Source organism: Wolffia australiana, chromosome 18 (genome assembly GCF_029677425.1).
Source record: "Wolffia australiana isolate 7733 chromosome 18, ASM2967742v1".
NCBI classification, from domain to species: domain Eukaryota; kingdom Viridiplantae; phylum Streptophyta; class Magnoliopsida; order Alismatales; family Araceae; genus Wolffia; species Wolffia australiana.
Window position 1 is genome coordinate 9,117,495 of NC_135852.1, and position 24,820 is coordinate 9,142,314.

A 24,820-nucleotide genomic window follows, 5' to 3' on the forward strand; every position below is an offset into this window, starting at 1 on the left:
TTACCGAATGAAGAATCTTTTAGAACATTGATCGTAAATTGATAAGAAGAACGTGTTCTTATCTGGAGACAGGGTATAGGAAGGGAGATGATGGCAGTAAGATCATTCACCATGATGAAAATCTTAAATTTTTATTTCCTGCACTTCGATATGGGGGGCTAAATCTATATAAAGGGAAGTCTAACCAAAACAGAAAGCACAAAAATGCTCATGGCAGAAAAAAAGAAGAAAATAACCCTAGATAAGATGGGGGTCGTAACATAAGAATATTGAAGAAATTTCTTAAATAAGAAAAGTGGTTCAGAGAGAAATCGCATCTTCTTTATTATATTAGCTGCAGCAAACTAATGTACCAAAACCCCGACCATCTGAACGTATGGACTATAGATAAAGGTCAAAGCCATACATGATCACAAGAAACTAGAAGGCAAACATATAATGTCACTTATCTTTGGTGTCGCTCAACTGCCTGCTCAAGAGCACCAACCCAACGGCAGTGAACGAAGACAATACAGCACTGGAATAAGTCATGGCCAGCAAAGCTCCCCTCAGAGACTGCAATAGACAGATAGGAAACAATACAGATGTCCGAAAATAGAAACAAAAGAGAAATGATGTTCATCATTGGATAGAAAGCGTTGACTTTGAGAGCTTACTTTGGCCAGCAGTAGGGCGTTGTCATTTGCATACTGCAATGAGCTCTCAGGTATGCTCTGAACCCCTTGGCCCAGCACCCAGGAAAGAATGCTACGAATATAAAATGAATTTAAAATGAATAATCTAATAATAAAATGATAGTCTGATAAAAAAACGAAGAAGGTTTACATACCCAAAGCCTAAACCTATAGCAGCGCCAATGTTGGCCTTTTGTGGAGTCAACTTCACTTGCAAATCCCCAAACTGCAAGCCAGTAGACCATCATCAAGAATGGGCTCCAAAAATATATCGAGGAAGGTCATTTCAATTATAGTGACATTGATTTAGTTCTCTATCAAGGATGATGCTTTAAGAGAAAGCGAGGGAATGATGGAACGATGGTAAAAGAAAATAGAAAGGTAATGGCAAAGCAGTGTTTGCTTCAGCCCCAGATCATCCCTGTACCTCTCAGGGAAGATCTCTCGTGCTGAAGCCACCAACTCTCTACATCTTCTTGACTTGAGTCTCGACTCATGGGAGGCCTACAACTATATAAAGGGAAACTGTCCTGAATAAAATGACAAAAATATCCCGACTGATGTCGGGCTTTGTATAATTCATGGATACATAGATGGCTTGGTCGACGTTTGGTTAAAATAAGAGAGCCTGAAACTCCTAAAAATATTGAACACCAAATCAAAGATGCGTGGGCTACACAAAGAAGAAAGGCAGAAACGGGTTACCTTGAACATCTTGACTTCTGTTTGTGGCTTCTGGCCTGCTGAAGTTGCTGGACTTGCGGATAGGACTTTTCCAGCCTCGACCATAGCTCTACCAATCTGATAAAAATAATTTCATCTGAATCGAAAACCAAGATGTGGAAGATTGGCATAAAACTTCCGGATCAAGGCTCTGGAAGTCTTGCGTTATTAGAATTCCTATCTTTGGATTGATTACTGATCTCAGATGATCTTTTTTTTTTTTTCAAGATAAAAGTATTGTCATCAAGTATATGAATTCTTAAATTGTTTAGAAAATACTTCTAACATTGAATGGGTTATTATGGCATCTATGAAATATCAAAAAAAACTTGACCAAGAACCTTTATGAACAGAAGTCAAATAAAAATTTACTTCTCCAAAGCTCCTGAACCAACAGAAACCCAATATCTGAAATCTAAGTATTAGCAAGGAGGACGAGAAAACTGATCCTATGATCAAAGAAAATCACACAAAGAAAGCCTCAGCAGTTGTAATTTAAGCAATACTCAAATGGCCCGATCCGGAGGAGAGCCTAAGTATGATCTTATAAAAAGACGTGGATTTTATTAAAATTAAAAAAAAAATTCCAGAAAGAAGTTCATGAACTTCTAAAGTTGTTGTAATGAAGAAAAGGGCCGTCTTTAAATAAGTACGTACCCTTAGGAGCTCCCCATTTCCATAATGTCCCATGCCCTGAAATCTCCTTCCTGCCGACAACAGTCGTCTTCCGGTTGCTGTAGAACGAGAAAATGATGAATACGGACATAATTAATACCCAGAAACGCAAGGAAATTGGCTGCCCAGGCCTTGCCTGATTTCACACTGTCATTTAAATTAGCTTCTAAAAGAGGCAGCTCGCTTGCAATGCTAGAAGAAGTCGAAGTTTCAGCTTTTTCCCATGATCGTGCAAGCGAAGAAAACAATCCCCCCACTTCCTGGCCACACTGGAAACATCAAGGAGGGGAGCTTTCAGATCTATTGAGAAGCTTTTCAAAGCCCAAAACAGTAGGTATGAGAGGAGTAGATGATCGAGAAGTATGCAGGCTGGGGCCATAATAAAATGGATTAATGCAAATTTAAATAGTCAACCGTTGGAATGAACTTCTGAACATTTCACTATGGACATGGTAAATGGGGTAAAGGTCAAGCAGATAAAGCCAACTTTCTTCCGAAACAGCAAGACTAACCTCATCAAGAACAGGTCCATTTGCGAGATCGAAGGCAGCGTCGTTAAGCTAACGACAAATTCGGAACTTAGTGTCAGCAGAAAACGGCAATATTCCTCTAAAACACACAAAAATGCGTGAAAGTATCATATCCCTACATCGATCCGAAGGTCCTGCGGCAACTTCTCCAAATACTCCGCAGGGAGCTTGAAACTTTCCTGCAAAAAGCAAATTTAACACCGCCCTAGAATCAAAATCCAAAATTACCTTCACCACCTCAGTCAAACTAAAAAAATATAAAAACTACGAACTGATTCTCACGGCGATCTCTTGAAGGAGAGGACGGAGGCCCTGCTGATCGATGGACTTCGGCGAGTCCGATTCCGCCAAGGCGCAGCCGATCAGTGGCCGTCGTCGAATTCTCGGGGCTCTTCTTCGAACCGATCTGATCAAGAAAACGTGAGCGATGACATCTACAGGCCATCTGCACGTCGCAGAGAGAGGCGAAGAAGAGCGGAATCGAGAGCTCGTCGAGCATGGAAGAGAAGAAGGGGTAAATCGAAGAGCCGCCATAGCCTGCTCTTGAACTCTCGCTGCAACCGCCAAAAATATCAGTCTGTTCTCCCTATAACTACCACTCTACTGTAATTATACAATCTACACCGTCCCTCGTCCCTAGAGTTGATCGCATCCTCACCGTCCATTTTGCCGTTGGCCCGGCGATCCGATCCGATCGAATCGAGTCTGATCGAAAGATTTGACTAGTATATAGGGCTGATCCGATCGCCGATTGGAATTTTAATTTCTAACTTATGAATTTTCAATCATGAACCTTATTTCAGATGAGTCTATTAATATTTAATTTGATATTAAATTATGACTTCTTTAAGAATGAAATTAAGAAAAGGAGAAATAAAGAATGTTCCCCAAGTATATTTTTTATCAGTAATTTATTTTGGCAAAGACATATATGAAGAATTTTCAACTCAGAAATAAGAATTTTGAACTATAACGATTTGAGTTAATCATGAATCGTAATAAATTGATGTCACCAGATGAGAATTTAATGATGTAATATGGAATATCCAGAAAATTTGTTACGCAAACTAGACATCATCGATAAAATATTTACATTATATATGATAATTATGTAGTCATAACTTGCCTTTTAAAATACTGGAAGTTTGAAACATATACACGACTGTACATGAATTAGATCATTTGGCCATTTAACAAATAACCGATGTCGTGTTTGATTTCAAGAAGTTTAATAATTATACAAATAAGATACATTTGTGGATGTAGATTGAGAATTTTAATATTACTAATTATCTTAAATCTATATTCAAATTAATTTTGAAATATTATAACGAAAGCATAATAGGTATAGTGTTGAATTACTATAAACTTAATAATTCAAAGAAGACGTTTTATGTAATTATTGAGGTTCAATGTGATTTTTTCAAATCATGATTATCATACATCTAATTATTGTTGTTTGATTTAAATCATAGGCCATAATAATGTGCTATATTAACATCTAAAAAAATTGGTAATTTTTGAATATCTATAAGTTCAAGTGCACTCTCTAGACCTTTGTTTAGATTAGTGATGTAATATAGTACTTATGTTTACATAAAAGTAAGATTATTAAATGTTGGAAATTAAAATTTTAAATAAATATTCATCACTATGAACCTTTACCCATTATAGAAATAGATGGTCTCACCTTTTATTTCTAGGTATATCATTATGCTAACAAAAATGAGAAATTTGTGAATATGGAGTGAGAAGTTTAATGTCAATGTTTTAATTAACCAGGAGCGGCCATAAATCTAATCACCTAGACACTCAAAACAAGTAAGGTATGAAAAGGTTTAACAAAAGATTAGTCCATTGTTTGATGTTTTTATGGTGACTACAATCATTCAAGTCTCAAACTTTGCTAGCCACGGGCATCTAAAGTGCTGTATGAAGCAGCTTCAGCAGCAAAAACCAGGAAAAAATTATGTTCATCAATTGACGCTCTGAAATAAAAAGCATCCATTCATATAATTCAGAATAATAACCAATACAATGTGAGTTCACCACCAACATCATTGTTCTCAGTGATAGCATTGTACCATATCACACTTCCCTTCCCCATCGAGGACCTCACTATCAATAACTGCTCGATGAAATGCAGAGTGAGATGCAATTGATTGTACACAAAAATGATCGGAGCAGCAAAGAACAGTTGCTTCATAGGGAAACTAGTTCCACACTTGGATATTAGCTCTCATTTGATGGGCATCAAAAATGGGTATGCCAAGGTTCCAACCCAAGCCCACCAACTAATGGACTGTCATCTACCATTTAGGTACTGAAAAATTTTGTGTCCACATCGCATGTGGTGATGGCGATGATGATGACATGCAGACAACAACTAGTGTTAGTCTGTTGCACTAACTTAGCAGCCCTCTAGTATAAAGATATGTTTTGCTCTTGGCTGGCACTTCTGGTAGCTCAATTTAGGTTGGAAGAAGATGACGAAAGAATCGATTTTGAACGCCAATGAGTATTCATCAAGCATTAAAACCTCGCAAAAGGGATCCAACAATATTGTTTTTATTATTGCCTCTTTATTTCATAATAACTACACATACTTTACCAACTTACCCCTCATAATGAAAATATAATGCATCAAAATGAATCAGACGTTAATGAAATTTTTCCTTTGAGCTATTATAAGTTTCTATATTTTTATATAACCTATAGATATTTCTAGCATTTATTTCACAACCAAATTATTTCTTGTCAGATCTATTATTAAATATTCATTTTATTTTAGGAAAAGTGGGCTTATTGGATCCCTGTATTGGATCACAAAAGGGAATGTCAGGTCAGATGACTTCGCCAACATGCCAGCAGGAGTGAGACAAATGATCAATTTCAGCAGATTAGGTCATAGGTGTAGCAAGCTAGCAGGCAAGCAAGGTGGTTCGATGGGCCTCAGGTGTAGCACGGGCTACTACTACATCGATATAAGCCAACATGCTAGAGAGCTTGGGTAGGTGTGCGTAGACATGAAGGTTGACTCAGCCCAAGCTGACATTTTAAGTTAAGGAAAACATCATCATGCATGTCCCATGAAAATCAAGAAAGCTTGTCCTCAATCTCAAGAAAAAGGAGAAAATTGGGGAGTCATGGTTGTCCAATTCCAATACAATGGTGAAAGTTTGAGCCTATTTGAATGCATTTTCGCCCCATTCTCCAGTCCCCCAGTATAAACTTTGTAATTTTTGTGCTGTATGAAACATCTATGCAGAGCCAAAGAGTGTGCTTGCATTCATTAGAAATATGAAATCCAATATTTTTATTTTGAATGAAACTCAACTTCCACCGGCACTTCAACGATGGAGAAAAATGAGCTTGAATCAAACGCTTTATCCTGGAGAGGAATCAGTTGGAAGTTGAGATAGAACTTTTATCCATCTTTTTTTTGGCTGCATCAGGTTAGTTGTTTTGTTTCGAATCACTTACCATCAATTTTAGAGTGATAATTTAGCATAAAAATTCTTTATATTAGCAGTTTAATTCATAATATTATTTACCTTTGCTGTTTAGATGTGTTAAAAATTCTAGTGATTAAAAGACCCTTTACCATGCAATGTAGTTTGTTTTTTCACTCCATAATTGATATAATCTCTCTTTAGATTACCTTGGCATGTGTAAGGTTGTAAAATAAGTGTAATTCTGTTTATGACTTTCAAGTTTTCAAGGCATTAAAGGCATCTTGTGGATGAAACTTTGAAATTTTGACAATGTACATCTGATTTCCTACGGTATTAAAATTATTGTAGAGTGTATGCATCGTTAAGTACCCTGAAAATGTTTGGATGGTCAAATTCAATTTTCCAACATTCATATAAGAGGAGATAACTCTAGGAAGAGGATACAATCAAGTCCTTGCCCAAGGAAGAAGGATGCTCTCATGATTTTCTAATGCATTAGTACTGACTGATATGACCTATTAGGATGTGATAACCACTCCATATGTCACCCTCGAAGTGTTGATGGAAACATACTGCAATGTACAACTGTCTTTAAAAATTAATTTGCATGTATCATAGAAAATTTGTAATTATGTAAATTCACTCAAATATGTGTATAATAGGAGTGAGGTCATCTCCTCCGGGACTGGCCTTTCGAGGTGAGCCCAATTATTTAGTTAGGCTTAGGGATAATAATACAATGAGATGAGTGACTAGTAAGTGAGAGAAAGTAATTAAAAGAAGAGATAATTTCAGATAATAAGTAATAGTGGATAGTGTTAGGGAGACCAGGGAGTAGAGAGAGTAATATAAGATAATAAGAAGTAGGATATTAAAACGATTTTATGGTATTACAAGTGATAAACCCAAAATGTGCCGTGTAATTATACATATTTTAAAGTCATTTCGGGATAATTTCATGTGTATTTTGTCCAAATTTATAAGATTTTTCATGAAATGCACTAAATAGAAAAAGTTATTAAATAATGCATTTTATGTCATTTTCATGCATGTTCTACAATTATAAATATTTCTTAGTAAAAATATGTTTAAGGCAGTGTAATTTTAATGCTCTTTCTAGTATTTCAGTTATATGTTTTTGGCAGAGAAGAAGTTGAAGTAAAAGAAAGAATTGTTGAAGGGAGAAAGAAGGATGAATGATAAAAAAAGTAAATAAAAATTAAATAAAAGGGTTATTAATGGGCCGGCTAGGGAGCCGACCAGGCGCACCAGCGCGCAAGCCAGCCACATCAGGCGAGTGCGCAGGGGCACGCAAGCCCCCCCATGGCCAGCAAGGGGCAGCACGCCCGGCTGGCAAGCCCAAGCAGGCTACATGAGGGGAAACACAGGCCCACAAAGAGTCCCATGAGGATCGCACACTCAAAAGGAGAGGTATGGCTTTTATTTGATTTCATAATATTAACCCAGCTAACATTTATATAGCGTTCCAACTTTTAAAAACCTTCAATGTAGGATTAGATTCCCCATTGTCTTTTACCCTCTCATCAGACCGCGCCAGTGAACGATAAAGAGATCGCATCCCAATGGGACGCGATGTAAAGGAAATGACAAGAAAGTAAGACTGGGCTTCAAGGCAACCCGCCCGAATCCTGTCTTTTTGGTCCATTTTAAGTAGACAGATACGATCTCATCTGTCAGATCTTCTTAAAGAAGATCAGACGATAGAGATCTATTCGATTGATTTAAAGTATAATTTCTTTCTTTTTCAGGCCCTCCTATTGGCAAGGGGGGGGTGACACGGATCACGAGACCCTCGGCAAACAAATCAAAGAACGCAGAGGTGGCGTGGGCTTCCTACACAAATGCTGATGTGGACGGGGGGTGCACTAAATTATCTGGAACCACGGTTGTGATTTAGTGCACCCCCCATCCACATTGATTTAGCCGTTGGACCAAGATTAGCAAGATTGGATGGCCAGGGGCACTTTTATCCTCACTCATCCCTGGTCGTCAACGTCGGCGGCTGGAGGCCATTTTTGGCCGGTGATAAACTGAATTTTGAGTGATTAATATGCCTTAATTACAGTCATTGTGAAATTCAGAATATGCAATTCAATTTATAAACTTACCCCAATACTTATATGTATAGTGTGAATATCAGGGATCGTCCAAGAGAGGCTTAGTAGGTAATGAGATGTTCAATCTGATTAGTGGATTTTGAGCTGAAGTTGGGAGAGGAATATTTAGGAGATAATAGGAGATAATAGGATTTCTTTATCTTGTCAAGAAGATCAAGAACCTCAGGATGGGTAAAAAGAAATTAGGATTGTATTTATGAGAAATCTATTTAGGCTTCTTGATCTTGAAATCAAGATCAAGAAGTCAGAAATAGAGTAAGGACTAAGATAATGTAAGTGGGAAGGATAATCTATATAGGAGCTGATTCAATTTTATCAAGAGCTTTAGGAGGTGTCTAACTTTTAAACTATAAGGAAATGAAATCTATCTAATTTTTAGTTCATTTTTGTATTCAGGGCTCAATATTCATCTCAATCAAAATCAGTTTTGATTCCTAGAAAGGGCCAGAACATTTCGCCCGAGCCAAGGCGATTTAGAAGAATACAATCTAGAAATCAAGACCAGAAAATGCAATGAAATAAACTCAGAACCTTGTTTGATCCAAGAACTTCCTCCTCTGTCTACTCAGCCGTGGATGGAAGACTCTAGAATAGGCAGAGAGAAAATAATAAAAAAAAAGGTTTAAGTACCTTGGGTGAAAGGGTAAAGTCCTTTCCCGTTTGCCCTCAGTCCCTTCATTACAAGAGTTCTAGATATTTTCTGGCAATTTCCACCGTTGGATTGAAAGTATATGAAGTGAAAAACTCACAATCAAAATTTGAGCGTGACCCAACGGTGGAGTTGCGAGATATGGGGTTCAAAGTGGGCTGTCTCCCCACTTTATCATTTTCTCTCTCCTCCGCCTCCTCGTGTTCTGTGCTCGTTTTGGCTCTTCTTCTCCGAATTTTTTCCTCCAAAATTGTCCAATCTCCTGCTGAAACATATCAACTAAAATATTTTGACTCAAATAAGCCTTTTGTGAAATGCATAAATATAATCTGATATCAAAATGTATTGGAAGAATACCCAAAGAAAATCAGAAAAATCATATACTCGCCAAATTAACTTCATTTTGATTTAGTGCTCAATAAGTGGTTCTAATGCAGATAAATGATAATTCCATATGAGAATATGCATTTAAACCACTTTAATACCCCTAGATAACACATATTTATATCATTTTACAACTGAATTCGTGTGTTATCAGCCGGCGAGGGGGGACTGCTGGGCAATCCAACTGCCCGAGAGGACCCCCAAGGCCGTCCCCCTCCATTGGACGGCTTGGGAGATCCCTCCCAGGCAATTAAAAAGGGGCCGAGAGCCCCCAATTTGATGATCTTTTGACCATAAGTCCATAGGACAGTGGAGATCCCTTCCACGTTTGGAAGCAAGCTACGGCGTGACGACAATGCCGGCAATTGTGGACAGCAAGGAAGGATCTGAAGAAGCTCAGAAGCAGCCTGAATTCGCACCAAACTGAGGAGAAGAGAAAGGGGATCCCTAAATTGAAGCTTGACAGTGGCAATCGGCGCTGCCACCCCTTCTTTTCAAATAAGGGAAATTCAGGTTATTTTATGTGTTTCCTCGGCTAATTTTCATGTTTTCCATCACTCTATATGCTTAATTTCAAGTTGAATCAACTTAGTTCTCGTATTTTTGTTGAATTTGGTACCGAGAACTCTTTGTGACATTTCATCAAACACTACACATGTTCGATGATTATTTGCTTGATTTTTACGTAAGTTCCACTATCTAAACTTTATAAAAGTTAAAAATACAAATACATACCTCATACCCGACTTTTATTGGGCATTCTGTCGAACACCTTGATAACATTCATTTCTAGTGCCTTATATTATTATATTTACGTGTTTTATGCATTAAATTACTCATATTTGCATGTTATCGAGCTTAAAATGATTAAATCTATTTTTAGAACAAATTTATAAATGTTCTGTATTTTTTGGGAGTTTTCTAACAATATATTCTAAAATAATATAATTTTTGAGGCAGAGTATGATTTTTCTGGAATTGGTTGACATTAAATTTGGAAAGATGTGATTTTTATGAGTCAATATATATATATTACATATTTTTTGGCATTTTATTTTATTTAATATGAAATTTTAGTAGCTTTGGCTTTTTATGGCATAGGATGACGTGGCGCGCTGATATGCCGCCACGTCAGCGTCGAGAAAGAGGTTTTTTCTTTGGTTTTTGTCCTTTTGTCATGTACATGTGGCACGTAATACGAAAATCCATGGAATACAAAAAGCCACGGAATACAAAAAGCCACGGAATACAAAAAGCCACGGAATACAAAAAGCCACAGAATATCAAGTGCTTTGACTTCTTAACAGGCACAAAACCGATGACATGGATGAGGAGAGAGAAGAAAATAAAGGCTAGGATTGCTTGAACTTCAAACGGCCATTACTTTTAATCTACCACTCTGAATGAGCTAAAATTTTCAACGTTGCTTCATCTTCCCCTCCTCTTTCTAACCATACCTCTGATCTATAAATAGAGACCTGGATCGTTGTAAAAATCATCTTGAACTTGCTTCCTACTCTTGTGGGCTGATTGAAAGATAGTGAGTTTTGAGATCCATCAAGAGTGTTCTTGGTGTCTTGGGTGTGTGGGGAGAAGATTGGAGAAGAGGGGAGCCTACTGTCACTCATAAATCCCAATGATCCTAGCGAAACGTAAGGATCCAAGGTAAGTATCCTCGCCTTACGTTGTCTCTTTCATGACGTCATAGTTAACATAATTAGGGTCTATCATCAACTTTGCACTCTCATTTTACTCTCGCTTCTTGTCTCTCCATCCTCGCCATCATAGCACTCCATATCCAACAACAATCCTCATTTATACCGTTGTTCATCGTGACATCCATCACAATCGCTCACTCTTCTCTTTAAGTTAATTTAACTTATAACTTACGAACTTTTATCGATATCACTAGCTAACATCCTCTAATATTGTTTCCGTCGATCTTCTCGTCAATCATCACTAGTATAAGAAAATAATTCCTTAATCATCGTTCCCTGTGGATATGATCCATACTCATCACTAACTAAGTATTTTTAAGTACAATTAAATATATTTTTATTGAATATACTCAATTACCAACGACAAATTTGAACCCTAAAATTGAGATTATCACACCTCACGGGGGTTCGATAGAAATACCCCCTCACCTTTGATTTCCTCTACAATACCAATATAAGATACTTATAAAAATCATAATATAACTAAGTATATTATACATCTCTTACGTTTCGATCTTCTATCAGGCATTTCGTCGAACACCTCTCGGGTGTTTAACTAAATGGACCCATTGATTATCAAAATTGATTATATAAACTCTAATAAAAAATAGAAAATATAAAAAGATAAAATCTATCCTATTTTGATATTCTATAGGGCATTTTGTCGAAGACCTTAAGGGCATTCGACAGAACTGTCCCTTTACTCCATATTTCGACTATAAGAATAATTTAAAAAACTTATTACGATAGATATACTATCTGTGTAGTAAATATTATAACTATATAACGTATTCTCCTCAACTATAGGTGATTATATACATATCTAGTCCCTCATTGCCTCTAGTAATCTGTTTCTTCCATCTTAACATCTCTCTATACTTATACTTAGTATATTATAGTTCAATAATTAATGAATGCTCTCCCTTCACTTATCTTCTTAGTATATGTAAATACTACTCTAACCCTTTCATCCTCTCTTAATATATTTATCTAGCTTCTTCAACATATTCTTATTCTTAATTTTTAGTAAACTAGTCATTCTTATTCAATTCTTATTCAATTCTTATCTATCTTATTACCCGTCTTAAATATAACATCTAAGCTCTTCAATTCTTTATTATTCTTAGTATCTCCAGTACATATATATATAATCTTAGATATTTTCTCTTCTCTATTTATCTTATTAAACTAGTATTTTCTCTACTTACTAATTACTTAATTATTCTTATTATCTTTAGTATTATTATTATTATATCTTATTAATTATTAACCCAATTATTGAATATATACCTAAAAGCCAGTCCCTGTGGATGCGACCTTACTCACAACTATACATATCTGAGTAAGTTTCTATATTTTAAAAATTTATTTGATTGTTGGAAAATTAAAATTACAACAAAAATTTAAATTTAAGTCAGGATGATATTAATCTAGTTAGTAGCAGAATTATCTTTAGAGTGTAAGCATCGATTAAGACTAATAAGACACAGAGATTAATATTGAACTATTATTAGTTGAATATTTATCATGATATTAATTATTTTAATTAATACTTAGATTATATGTGGGATAGAGTATATAGATTATAGTAATGGAAGGAGGATTAATAGGTAAGAGGTTAATCAATAGGAGTATTTATTTTAGTAGGATTTAAGAAAAAAAACATGAAGAAGAAAGGGGATAAGAACGTTAACAATAGTAATGAAGAGATTATTTAATTAGAAATAGATTAATGAGATATAGAAATATTTATAAATGCTAGGAGTTTAAGATTAAGAGAGAGATATGTGAGAATATATACTATCTAATTTATAAGATTTTATTTAATTAGATATCGAGAGGAGCCTGAGAGAATAGAGAGAGGATTAATAAGAGTAACAAAGAGGTAAGTAATTATATTTCATTTTGTTAAGGGTATTTTATAATTATATTATTCTGAATTTTAGTATTTTTTATTGATAAAGGAAAATTACGTATTTGACTGAACCTTCTTTGTAATTTTAATTTTCCTAAATCAAATAAATTTTATAAAAATAGAAATTCACTCAGGCGTGTAGTAGGAGCAAATTTGTCTCCACTGGGACTAGCCTTCAGAGAGAAATCGATATTTGAGTTGTAGTTAAAGAGAAGTAATAACTATAAGAACAATATAGTAAGTGATAAGTAATTAGTAGGTGGATGAAATATTAAATGGATGAGAAAACTAAAATAATGTGTAATAGTAATGAGGGTATATGGTTTGAGAAAGCACTAGAGAGAGATAATATGGGAATTTATTTATATATTCTTTATAGATATTAGACATAGCAAAGAAGTAGGATATTTGTATTGAATTAATGGTATTGTAATTATGGGTGATGTTAATGTAGGTTGTGGAAGAAGTAAGGAAGATTAGTGAGATAGATAAAATAACAGAATATCATTAATAGAAGATATGAGGCTATTTATTTAGTTAATGCTTAGTTATATATAAAATAAGAGATGGATGTAATGATTATAGATATTAAGATTTTACTTAGATAATGATGATAGTTATATATAAAATAAGATTTTATGGTAATAAGATGTAAGAATTTAGGATAGTAATATTTAGTTTAGCAAGACGTAAGGAAAGGAATGAAAGAGAGAGGAAGTATAACTTATGATAGAAGAAAGTGGGTATTATAAGTGGAGGAATGGTATGGACTAAAAGAATATATATATATATATATATATATCCTTTTAGGAAGAATTAGAAGAATAACTAGAAGAATAGGGATTCATTAATTATTAAGAGAAGTAAGCAGAAAGATAGTGCAAAGATTAAGATAGTCCAGTTAACTAGATAGATAGAAAATAAAGTTTTCATTAAATTTTAGAAGAACTTAAATAGAGGAGATAATAATAAGAGGAGAGAGAAATGTGTGTATATATTAATAGACTGGATGTTTAGAATTTAAGAATAACAGGGGTTATCTAATTCAGAAGAAAATTAAGGGGTTAGTTAGGTCGTTTTAGAGAAAGAGAGAAGAGGTAGAAGGATTAAGAATATTAAGAAGATGAATATTAGTTTGTATTTACAATTTTTATATGTATGGTTATCCTAGATGGATAGTAATACATTTAATATAGGAAATATATTTAGGAAGCATATATATATATGAAATATATATATAAAGAGGAGATTGACTGAAAATTGTTTAATTCGCTTAGAAGCTTCAAGTGCACACCAGATTTTGGATACAATACCCATATGAAAACTGTCCTTGGAATCTTAGCAAACTCTACTCGATTCTTTTTTTAATGAAAACTAATGTCACCTCACATGTTCTTGCCAAAATTTATCAACCAGATAGAGTCATGAGAGATGTTGTATGTACCCTGATTGTGGCAAGCAGGGGTCAGGGTGCTTATCACCACCCCCTAGCCTCTAGTTTGTGTCCCTGCTCATCTTCCTCCACGATAGTGCAGATCCATGTCTTCCTCAGTTATGCCTAAAGCCGTCTGATGCAACACGTCAGCCGGGATCGGTGGCTCGTGTCGCAACACACGGTGAAGGACCGTCGACATAGGTGAATGCAGTTCGGCGACGATGTTAAATGATGCAATTACAAAATAACGAGAAGCACAATCCATGACTGAGTAAGACGAGGGCCTGGCCAGCGATCCGTACGGGCCACGTACGATTCGACTCCCGATGACCCGATAAATTACGGAGAACACGCGGGTGCGGACATCCCTGACATGACAGTCTATCCCGGTGGTAGGGTTGGAGGGAATAGGGTGGGATAATCGCTCACCAACCCCACGGATCAGGTACGTAAGGGCAATGGATAGTTGGCAATGAAGCACACGCGGGTGCGGACATCACTGACAGGACAGTCTATCCCGGTGGTAGGGTTGGAGGGAATAGGGTGGGATAATCGCTCACCAACCCCACGGATCAGGTATGTAAGGGCAATGGATATATCGAAGAAATACTAACACGCAAGGGGTAGCGAATTGACCTGCGGACCGAGGTCCGGTAGATCGCGGTGGACCGAAGACGGAAGTGGTGCAGGAGCGGTGCCGAGACGGGAGGAGGCGGTGGGCGTCGGCCGGCGGTGCTCGGATAGCGTCGGGGCGGGTCGACTAGCGGCCAGAGGGGCGTCGGGATGAGGCGGCGCGCAGGCCCGTCTGGGTCGACGCACCGTGGCTCGGGGGGGTTCGCGACCAACGGGTGTCGTGCGGACCAATGGCGGTGGCAACCGCGGCGGCGTCGAGGGAGGGCGCCAAGATGCGTATGACCGCGATTGAAGGGGCGCGAGATCGGCGTGGATACGCACAACCCCACCAGTAGCGGCGGCCGAGGCGGACACTAGGGTCGTGCGGACGTTCAGGCGAGAGAGAGGCGGCCGTCGGCGTCCCCTGGACCCGGGACACGGACCGTGGAAGCGGCGGGCTCGTTGGCGGTGGCGAAAGACACGGAGAAGAGCGCGGCGGCGCGCGGAGACGACCGGCGGAGACGGTACAGAAGACGAGGTCGGCGGCGCGGAGACGGGACCGAAAAGGAGCGCGGCGGCGACACCTCGCTCAGCGCGATCGCGGCGGCGGCACGCGGCCAGTCGGCGGCGGCGGGGACTCGCCGGCGCTCGGCCTAGCCTGGAGATGTCGTAAACGGTCCGGAATACCCTCCCCGCGGGAAGGAATTACGAACGCAGCCCCTTACTTAAAACCGGGTTGACTCAGTCGGGGGGAGGGGGGCGGGCTGAGTCGTAACTCGGTTGCGGGTTGGGCTGCCCCGGGTCAAAGCGGGGCCGAGTCGAGGAGGTCGCCCGTGACTCGGCGCCCTCATGGTCCCGGCGGCAGAGCTCGTCGGCGGCCGGGTTGTCGGCGGCACCTGGCCGCGCGGATGGTCTACGGGCGGCGGAGACCTGCGGGCTGTCCGTGGCGGCGACCCCGGGATGGAGGAGTTCGGTGACGGCGGAGGCAGAGAGGGGCGAAGAGCAACTGCGGTCTGCGTCGAGGAAGACCGAGCGGCGGGGCGAAGGCTGAGGCGACGACTCTTTCGGGGAGGGAGAGAGGAGTCGGTGGCGTCGGCCAGTCCTTGTCCTCCTCAACCTAGTAATCCCGCCACCCCGGGAGGGGATCTTCACTCCTTGCGAGTTGCTACGGGCTCAAGACTTCACAAACGAGAGCAGTCATTCAATAGAAAAGGAAAACTCCATTCTTCATCAAAACAACAACGACAACCTCTAGGGCACCTCCTCTCCCTTTTATGGGGGGGGGGAGGGTAATAAGTGGGGAACCCTAAGGGTTGGCTCGTAATTAGGGGAGGGAACCCCCTAATCGAGCCATAAACAGAATACGGTTCGAAAATGAAAACATGACATAATGCGATAATGAAAAGCCAAAAGATAGATGGGGTGATCGGGGGAACTCCCTCCTCAGGCCGTGTACTTGAATTCTGCGTCCCTTGCGTCGGCTCGAGCTTCACGACGCGGTTGCCCGCGGGTCGCGATGGGACGATCTTGAAGCTCGGCTGGCGGATGGTCCCCCATCACCGTCTTCAGCCATTGAGCCCACTAAAGAAGCATCCCCCTCCTTTCACTCATCCCCTTGCCAGAATGTGTCTCTCACCATTTTATTTCTCCACTAGTAAGATACCCCAAATTCTGAAATGCTTTAAAACATGGAAGGGGGGGGGGAGGGCGGGGGGGAATCTTCCCTGGCCGTCAATTGCATCAACTGGCCATCGGAGGGTCCTTAAAGGCATTGTGACAGCCATGACACTCCCCCCCTGGTCAGCAATCACAGTCCATTTGAGAAAGATGATGGCCAAAGGGGTAAATTATGTCGTATCTGCCCCTCGGTTTTTGTATCTCATATATGAGGGGTTAATGGCTGAAATTTAATCATAGACATAGACCCTTCTTAATTAGGTGCAACCCTCTTTGCCATGTCAACAGCCCCATTAGCTGCCGTGTCACCGGCTTGTGCTCTAATTCACTCAATACTTGGCACTGACATCCACGTGTTCAGCCCAGCCAATCAGAAGGCTACCAATGAAAAAGAAAGAGAGTTAAAAATACAAAGGGGATCTCACTATCTAATCTTCCTTAATAAGATAAGACGGTTGAGATTATATCTGTTTACTTAAAACGAATGGGTATGACATGGGCTTCAAGCCGGGTCAGCTCAAAGCCTGCTCATAATTTTTTTTTCTATTTATTAAGATCGTGGCCCGTTGGGCCATGATCCATCTCTAAAATTCTCACCCCCGCCCGTGCCATTCTGCAACTTAAAAGTTCATCATTAATCCCATATCAAAACATTATAAAACAAGTCACGCTATATAAATGCCATTCCCATGTATCCTTTGAATTAAGAGTCTACTTCCCCCTTCTACATGTGTGTGCAGGCTATTGTATGGACCTTATGTAGGCTGTGTGTGCCAGCCATTGGAGGCTCCATGTGCAGCAGCACTCACCGAGTGTTGACCAGCTTGAGTGTCGTGCGCTCACTAGCTGGTGACTGGCTTGAGGATTGCCGACTTTCTCCTTCAAATGGCAGTTCTGGCCACTAAAAGATCCCCTTTTTGTTCTCCTCTTTTTAATTTAATGAATTTTTACTCTGTGCTATAATATGTAATACCCACCTGTGCGAGAACTAATGACATTAGAAATAATATTTCAAACCATATTCTAAATGGGATAAAAATGTCTTTCAAACATCATGTAGAATTTGAGTAAAAAGAAATGGTGATTTTAAGCTTTTCTAGAATAAATGTACGGAATGCGAATTTACAGTATAATATAGATAAAATTATAAAAATGATGCACAAAATGACTCAAAGATTTCCATGTTTAAATACTCAAAATCACTTTATCGTTTGTACTATAAGCTAAATATAAAATATGATGAATCAAGAATATTTCAAATGCATGCTAGGCATCTGATAAAATGCTTCACCAAAAAAATCTATCAAGCTTGATGAGAAAAACATGTCCAACCTTGAGTTGAATCAGATTCTAGTATCCAAATAATATAATCGAGTAACAATATACCAATGGAGTTCAAAAACTCACCTAAATCACCCTAATTTAGGTGGTCAAAGAATGGGGGTGTTGGTCACCACCCCCTTGACTTGATGTTCATCTCTTCTTGCCTTCCACTGTGCTGTCATGAATCAATGGAGCTATAGCACTCCTACGGTGCCGTCCTGAGCTTTCCAAGAAATGGGAGAGGTGTCACTCCTCTCCCATGACTGGCCTTTCCATCAGAAGTTTGGTTCTCCTGTCACCTCTACCACCACTGAAACTATCCGTTAGAAGATGCTTGAGTGTGTGTGTGGGGCGCTTTAAGCCTCCCGGGGCTGTTGGATCACCCTTAGTGGTCCCTCTTGCCGTAAGCACCATGTTGGCGACCTAGTCGATGACTAGGGTCAAGAATGGATGGATCTGCCCCTACTCATTCCATTCCCCTCACGTAAGGACCAACGGCTGTGATTAAGACATCGCTGTAGAAATCTGTTAGTTATGGTGCACCCATAGAGTTATGTCTACAGCCCTGTCAGTACCTAGTCATATACCCCATCAGCTTTCCATCATTTGATTCATCTATCTAAGGCACCCGCCATCCTCGTTTGCCGTCGTGGCCAATAAGAGTCTTAGAAAAATAAATAAGAGAAAATAGGAGTCAGGTGTAATGTAGACCATCCCATCCTCCATATGAAGATCAGACGGCTGTGATTAAAATGCCACTTATGATTCGGCCTATTATGACTCGGGCTTCAAGTTAGATCAGCTTGAAGCCTGATCATAAGTTATTTCTTATTTTCTTAAGATTGCAGCTTTTTGGGCCGTGATCTTGCTCCTCCATTCTCATACTAGCCTGATGCAAATCTGAAACAGACTACTTTTGGCAATGTCATTGCAAAAATCTTAGAAATCTTGGTTACCATATAAATCCCATCCAAATATGGTAATTGAATTGACTTACCTCCTCCCAATGCACAAGTGCGGGCTGTCTCTTTGCTAGGCCACGTATGTAGGGTCTATGCCCACGTCTGCTCTAGCTGACCTTGTCTATGTGTTTCTGTTGGGTGCTACTACTTGGACATCAGCTTCTCACTAGCTATGGTTGGACTTTAGCACCCTATGCTTGCTTAATTGTGGCTGGCTTGAGTGTTGATGCACACTTGGCTCAGCTGCCTAGTGCTTTGTATAACCATCTTTTATTTTGTTCTTAAATTTTTACTTCATCCCCCCGATATGTAACTAAAATACTAGAGGTACGAATTAAATTCATTAAACGTAATAATATTTAAAGCATAATTTCAATAAAAATTAGTGGGCCTGTAAATTATGCAGAGATTACATTAAATAGTGTTGTTTTAACAAAGGTGCCTATTTAATGCATGAAAAGAAGATCCATTAAAGATGAAGATAATATCACTAAAAATGATGCCAAAATGGTCTTAAAATATGTATGCTTGCATAACTCATTTTGGGTACATCAAGTATGATCCATGAATAAGATTATATGTACACACAATGATGGAAAGGTTCCTTGAAAAAATTGATAAATTTCTTTAGACCAAAAAGCTAACAAAAAAATCTAATGGTTGAATTAAATTGATCCATTTTTGATGTAGTTAATGTTAATCAATTAGGTAAACTAATAAAACAATAGGGCCAAATTACCCCAGTGACTAGCTACATCATAGTTGTAAGTAAGCATTCACCTAGCCAGGCTATGCGACAAGAGGTGTGCCAAGCTACACATTGTTTGTATCAAGAATGCCCAACAGATACCCAAACTATTTTTGGCATCTTAGGAAATCTTTTTTTCTCTCTAGTAAACAACATCACTGAAGAAAAATTTTGTTCTCTCAATATTTCTTCATTATCATTAATTTTTTGATGGCATGGACACTTTGAATCTCAAGCATGCCCATGAGGAGGATGCGGACAGGCAGAATGAGATAAGGATGAAAATAAAGTTCTTTATACTATGAATTTCGAAGAATAATCTATTAATAATTTATTCAACGTTTTATCCACCTGCATTTCTGATTAAATATTAAATACATTCAGTTAAACCTTGATGTGTATTTTTTTGGCAGATAATTATGTATTCATCTAAATCATTGGTGAATAGAGATAAGATGATAAATCCAGATAAGTACTCTATGCACTTAACACCTATTAAATAAATTAACCAAATAATAATTGCAAAATATTACTCTAGACAATTTCAGATATAATTATTTAATGACTTTACTATACTTCATATACTAACCGGTGATAGATAAAAAATAAGAATAAGAAAACATTTGATAAATATATGGTTTATATGTTCAAATATCAAAAGCCGAATACATGTTGGATTCTGGGCCTCGGTTCAATCATGAAAACATGGTTTCCATGGATGTGGAAGCTTGTTATCGAGTGTAAATTGATCTTTAAAACACTACATCACATGTAACTTACAGGGAACTTGTTCCACCCTTGACTTTCTCACTTTAAGATTGTTCTAAAGCCATTCATGTGCCTGACCAAAATACCCACATGATCACATTGCTCTTGGATCTCCACGTCTGCTTCTTAAACTCTACTTGAAAATCTTGAAGATCTTCTCACCATGAAGACACTCTCATTGATTGAGTGGAGAAAAGATCAGAACGGAGAAAAGTGTGGGCTCTCAATTTTGGCTAGCCTGGGTGCTTGAAATGAATGCCCCTTTCTTATTTATATTTTACTTCGTTTTCTCAAAAAAATCATAAAGTAAAATATACTCATCAATGCCCCTATGATATGTCCCTATGATATTATGCGTGTGACCCTCTAGGCCCATGTATCATTCTAATTAATAATTTAGTGGCCCAATAACAATTATTGGCAACCTTATTAATTAACTCTATGAACATATAGATTCATTAACTACGGATCAATTTAACCCAATTGAAAAGTTAAGTTTCCATCCTATGGGGTGCCAAGTTACACCTTGTGCTCTAGAAGATATCAGATAATGTTTGAACTCTCTCATGAAACTTTTACCGTCATTTGTCATCGTATATGTATAATCCATCATTCGCATGAGACTCTTGAATGACTTAGGAAAACTAAAATAAGTTGGAACAGTCCAAATAAAAAAGGTCAAATGCTTATAACTAAGAAATCTTAACCCTTTTAAAATAATAAACATTTAAAATTTAAACAATAAAAATTAAATACAAAATAAAATTTTCTCCAAATCAATCATCAAAAATTAAAATAGTGAAAAGATCAATTTTACAAAAGAAGTATATTTTTTTCTTATTTTTAAGAGATATATAAATGTATCTGGATGGTTCAAGAGGATGAGAAAGGGAGTGAAGCCGAGTTCATAATGTATCTTCACGGTTCATGTATTTGATCCCTACTCATCCTCATACTCAAGCTTATATATTTAAGGGAGTTCAGAATTTTAGTTTTTGATCAATGAGTTGTATGTTAAAAAGACCGTATGATGAGTTTCCATTATCATAAATTCCCAACACTACAAGTGATTTCCTTAGCATGAAAAAAGTAATCAACTTTTTTTTTGATATTATCATCAAAAGAGGGTGGGAAAGCTGCAGTAATTCTTTGGAATGCGGTTATCAAAGTAAAACTTCAACTTGAAGGGAGCAGGACTCTTATTCAAGATTGGATTTTGGCAGAGCAATGAGGCTTGATTCAACGTGCATTTGGCATGGAGTAAAAAGTGGGGAAACTCCTGACCCTAGTGTCCCTAACCCAGTCATTGTAACAGTTGTGAGTTCTCATCCCCACCACAAATATTAAGTCCACTAAGAATGAGTTATGGAATTATATATACAATTCAATCACACATTCAATGTATCATTTAATATTCATTGGTATAAATTTATTTATCATGGATCTGAAGAGCATATATTGAAGTCCAGCAAAATATGCAATGATTATTCAAGTATGATAAGATCATAATGCGGCAATCACTTATCCTTAAACATTTAATAAAAATATTCTTATTCATATAATATTTGAGAGTGAATTTCAATCTATGGATTTATTAATACTATATTCTCTAATTCATACGATGAGTATGACTGATCCCGTAGCCATTTATATAAAAAACATAAAAGACAGCTAGCGAATGCACTTTAGGGAAGTGCTAAATAAATTCATCAATATGCATGCCTAAAAGGCATTGTTCATAAGTATCAGTGAGGTTTATTCATGTCATAGTCGTGTAATTGTTCCTTCGACCTGAGAAATGATGAAAGCAAATTAACTGGTGTATTAGATTTGTCAAAATTTAAATTTACTAAGAAAAGATGGTAAATGTGTAGTGTTGAGTAAATTCATCTCCCAGTGGAGTGATTTTTAGAGATGGATTTAATTACGAGTTAGTAAAGAATAAGAGATCAGAAACCTGATAAGAAAAGATACTAGTCGGGTAGCTATTTAGTCCTCTAAGTTTAATTACATTGTTATGATAAAGGTGTTAGTAATTACTAAAGATATAACATCAAGAATGGTTACGCCAACACATAGGTGAATATTACTGAGTGATGTGAGATAGTAAGTGGATAAAGATAGAAGAGAAAATAGTAGTGTCGCTACTTTTTATATAGAGGAAGTGTTGAGAGAAAAATTAGTTATAGTATTTTAAGATGTATAAGTATTTAGAAAGATAATGGAAAATGAACTTTCAAAATTTTGAATTAGAGATAAAATAAATAAAATATAAAGATAAAGAAATGGTAGTAAGAGAGATAATAAGTAGAAATTTAAGCTTAACCGTGGGAATTAAGGAAAGGGAGAGGGTGGATTATGTAAACAGAGTTAGATGTAGATAGAATGTATGTTGAAGAAGTTATTTCCATTAGTTTTGTAGTATAAAAATTCAAGATAAAATAATAAATAAATTAGGAATTTTTAAAGTAACACAAGGTGCTTGTCCAAATGTCTCAAGGTGCTTGACCAATTGTAGTATCAAATTGACTCGCAAAGCTAATTATAACAATTTAGATATGTTGTGAGACTCACAAGTCATTCTGATATCCAAGAGAAAAGGACATGTGCGTCCATATTTGCCTCTAACTGCACTGTACTTCCCCTACAGTTGTCCCCCATGCTGGGACTATGATGAAGCCTCCTGAACCTCTTCTGATATTCCTTGAGCTTTTCAAACTGACTGATAGAAATAAAAATAGGATTAATTTATGCATGGGAGCTGATTCATAAAAACATTATCTGTTAATTTTATCTAGAAATCATATATAAGACTGTAAAATAGGTGTTACTACATGGATGGATTTCAATTGGGCAATATACCAAAGGCATATTGTGGATGGACAATTGAAGTTTTTACAATGTAAATCTAACTTCCTAAGGGATTAAAGATGTCATAGATTGGATGCATCAACAAGTCCCTGAAGATGATTGTGTGGTCAAAATTGGATTCTCCCATCAATATAAGAGGAAACTGCTCTAGGAAGAGGATTCAATGAAGTCATTGACTAAGGTAGTACGAGTAGTCTAGAAAGAATTCTTTGATGAATTTCCAATCTTTCAGTACTGATTGAGATGTTCGATTAGGGTGTGCTAGGTAGTCATTCCATTAATCTCCCTAGGAGTGTCATACATAAATAGGGTTATGCACATAAAGCTTAGTGATGACCAAAAAATCCTATGAAAGAGTTGCCAAACTTCTATATACCTTCTAGAGCATGAGGTGTATATTGGAACCCAACGAGCTAGCGACTAACCTATTGATTGGGTTAAATTGATACATTATTATGTAGTTTATATTAATTTAAGAGGCGAGCTACTAAAATAATATGAAAGAGATTTGGTTAAACCTTGGTGCATACATCTTAGACAAATTATGATTTATTTATCTAAATTACTGATGAGCTTCATTTTGCACTTAATATTCATTAAATCAATTAACAAAATATTTATTATAAAAAATTACTCCATAAATTTCATACATAATTATTTAATGAGTTAACAAGATTGTCTAAGATGGATGCACCTAGGAGTGATGGGAAATGCTTAGCATTTTCCTCTTTCTTCACTCCCTTCTCTTTTCTCTTAATCTTTCAAGTTCTTTTCTTCTATCTCCTCAATCAGCCCCTTTCTTTGACTTTTCTCCTCTCTCTCTCTCCTCACTCAGCCCTTTTCTTTGACTTCTCTTCCCCACTTTTCCTCCTTTCTATGGTGACTACTCCACCATTCTCTTCCCTCTCTAATTTTCTTTCTCTCTCTCTCTCTCTTCCATAACTTCTGAATTGACTTTTCTCCAACCTCTCTCCCTCACCTTTCCCCACAAAAGTACAAAACCAATTTCCCTTAAAACTGTCTACAGTTTATTTTGTTTGCAACTGTATGTTTTCTTTTCCTTTAAAAGGGCTATGAGCCTGCTTGTATGGACACTTTTGCTTGAGAATTATTGTGAAGTTTTTTGTGAGAAAAGAGTGATTCCTTAGTTATTTTCTGGTGATAACGGCAACAGAGCATCAACAGAACGACTACGGCGGCTGCTCTTCTTCAACATCGTGAACTCCTCTTGGGTTCCTCCTTTCCCTTTCTCCACGCTTTGTCATCTCCATTATTTTTCTATCATCTTATACCCATCATTCCCATCATTGAACCACCCCGTCTTCTCACCTCTTCATCCCCATCTGGTTCTCGTTGTCTCCCTTCTTCTTAACTTCATTAGTTCCCACGCATTGTCCCATCCAATATGTAAATCAATTTTCCACACTTCATCTCCACCCCTTTCACATTACACATCAACATCTTCTCGTGCCCATCTAATCTCATATTCCCTTTTATCCGCTTCCCCCCCACCTTCTCCTCTTGTTATCCATATCTGCTCGTGGAGCTACAGATCAACATCAA

The 24,820-nt window shown here is 37.7% G+C and overlaps 1 protein-coding gene across 1 annotated transcript; it reads right to left on the minus strand.

Moving 5' to 3' along the window:
• Positions 1–299: 299 nt before the first annotated feature.
• LOC144715081 (LOW protein: ammonium transporter 1-like protein) lies at positions 300–3,167 on the minus strand. The gene is made up of 9 exons (XM_078589963.1): positions 2,885–3,167; positions 2,722–2,781; positions 2,585–2,632; positions 2,209–2,341; positions 2,055–2,131; positions 1,380–1,475; positions 830–900; positions 657–747; positions 300–555 (listed from the first exon to the last, which is right to left on the minus strand). The coding sequence occupies exons 1-9, from the start codon at positions 3,134–3,136 to the stop codon at positions 442–444; spliced, it is 942 nt and encodes a 313-aa protein (XP_078446089.1). The 5' UTR covers positions 3,137–3,167; the 3' UTR covers positions 300–441.
• Positions 3,168–24,820: the final 21,653 nt, after the last annotated feature.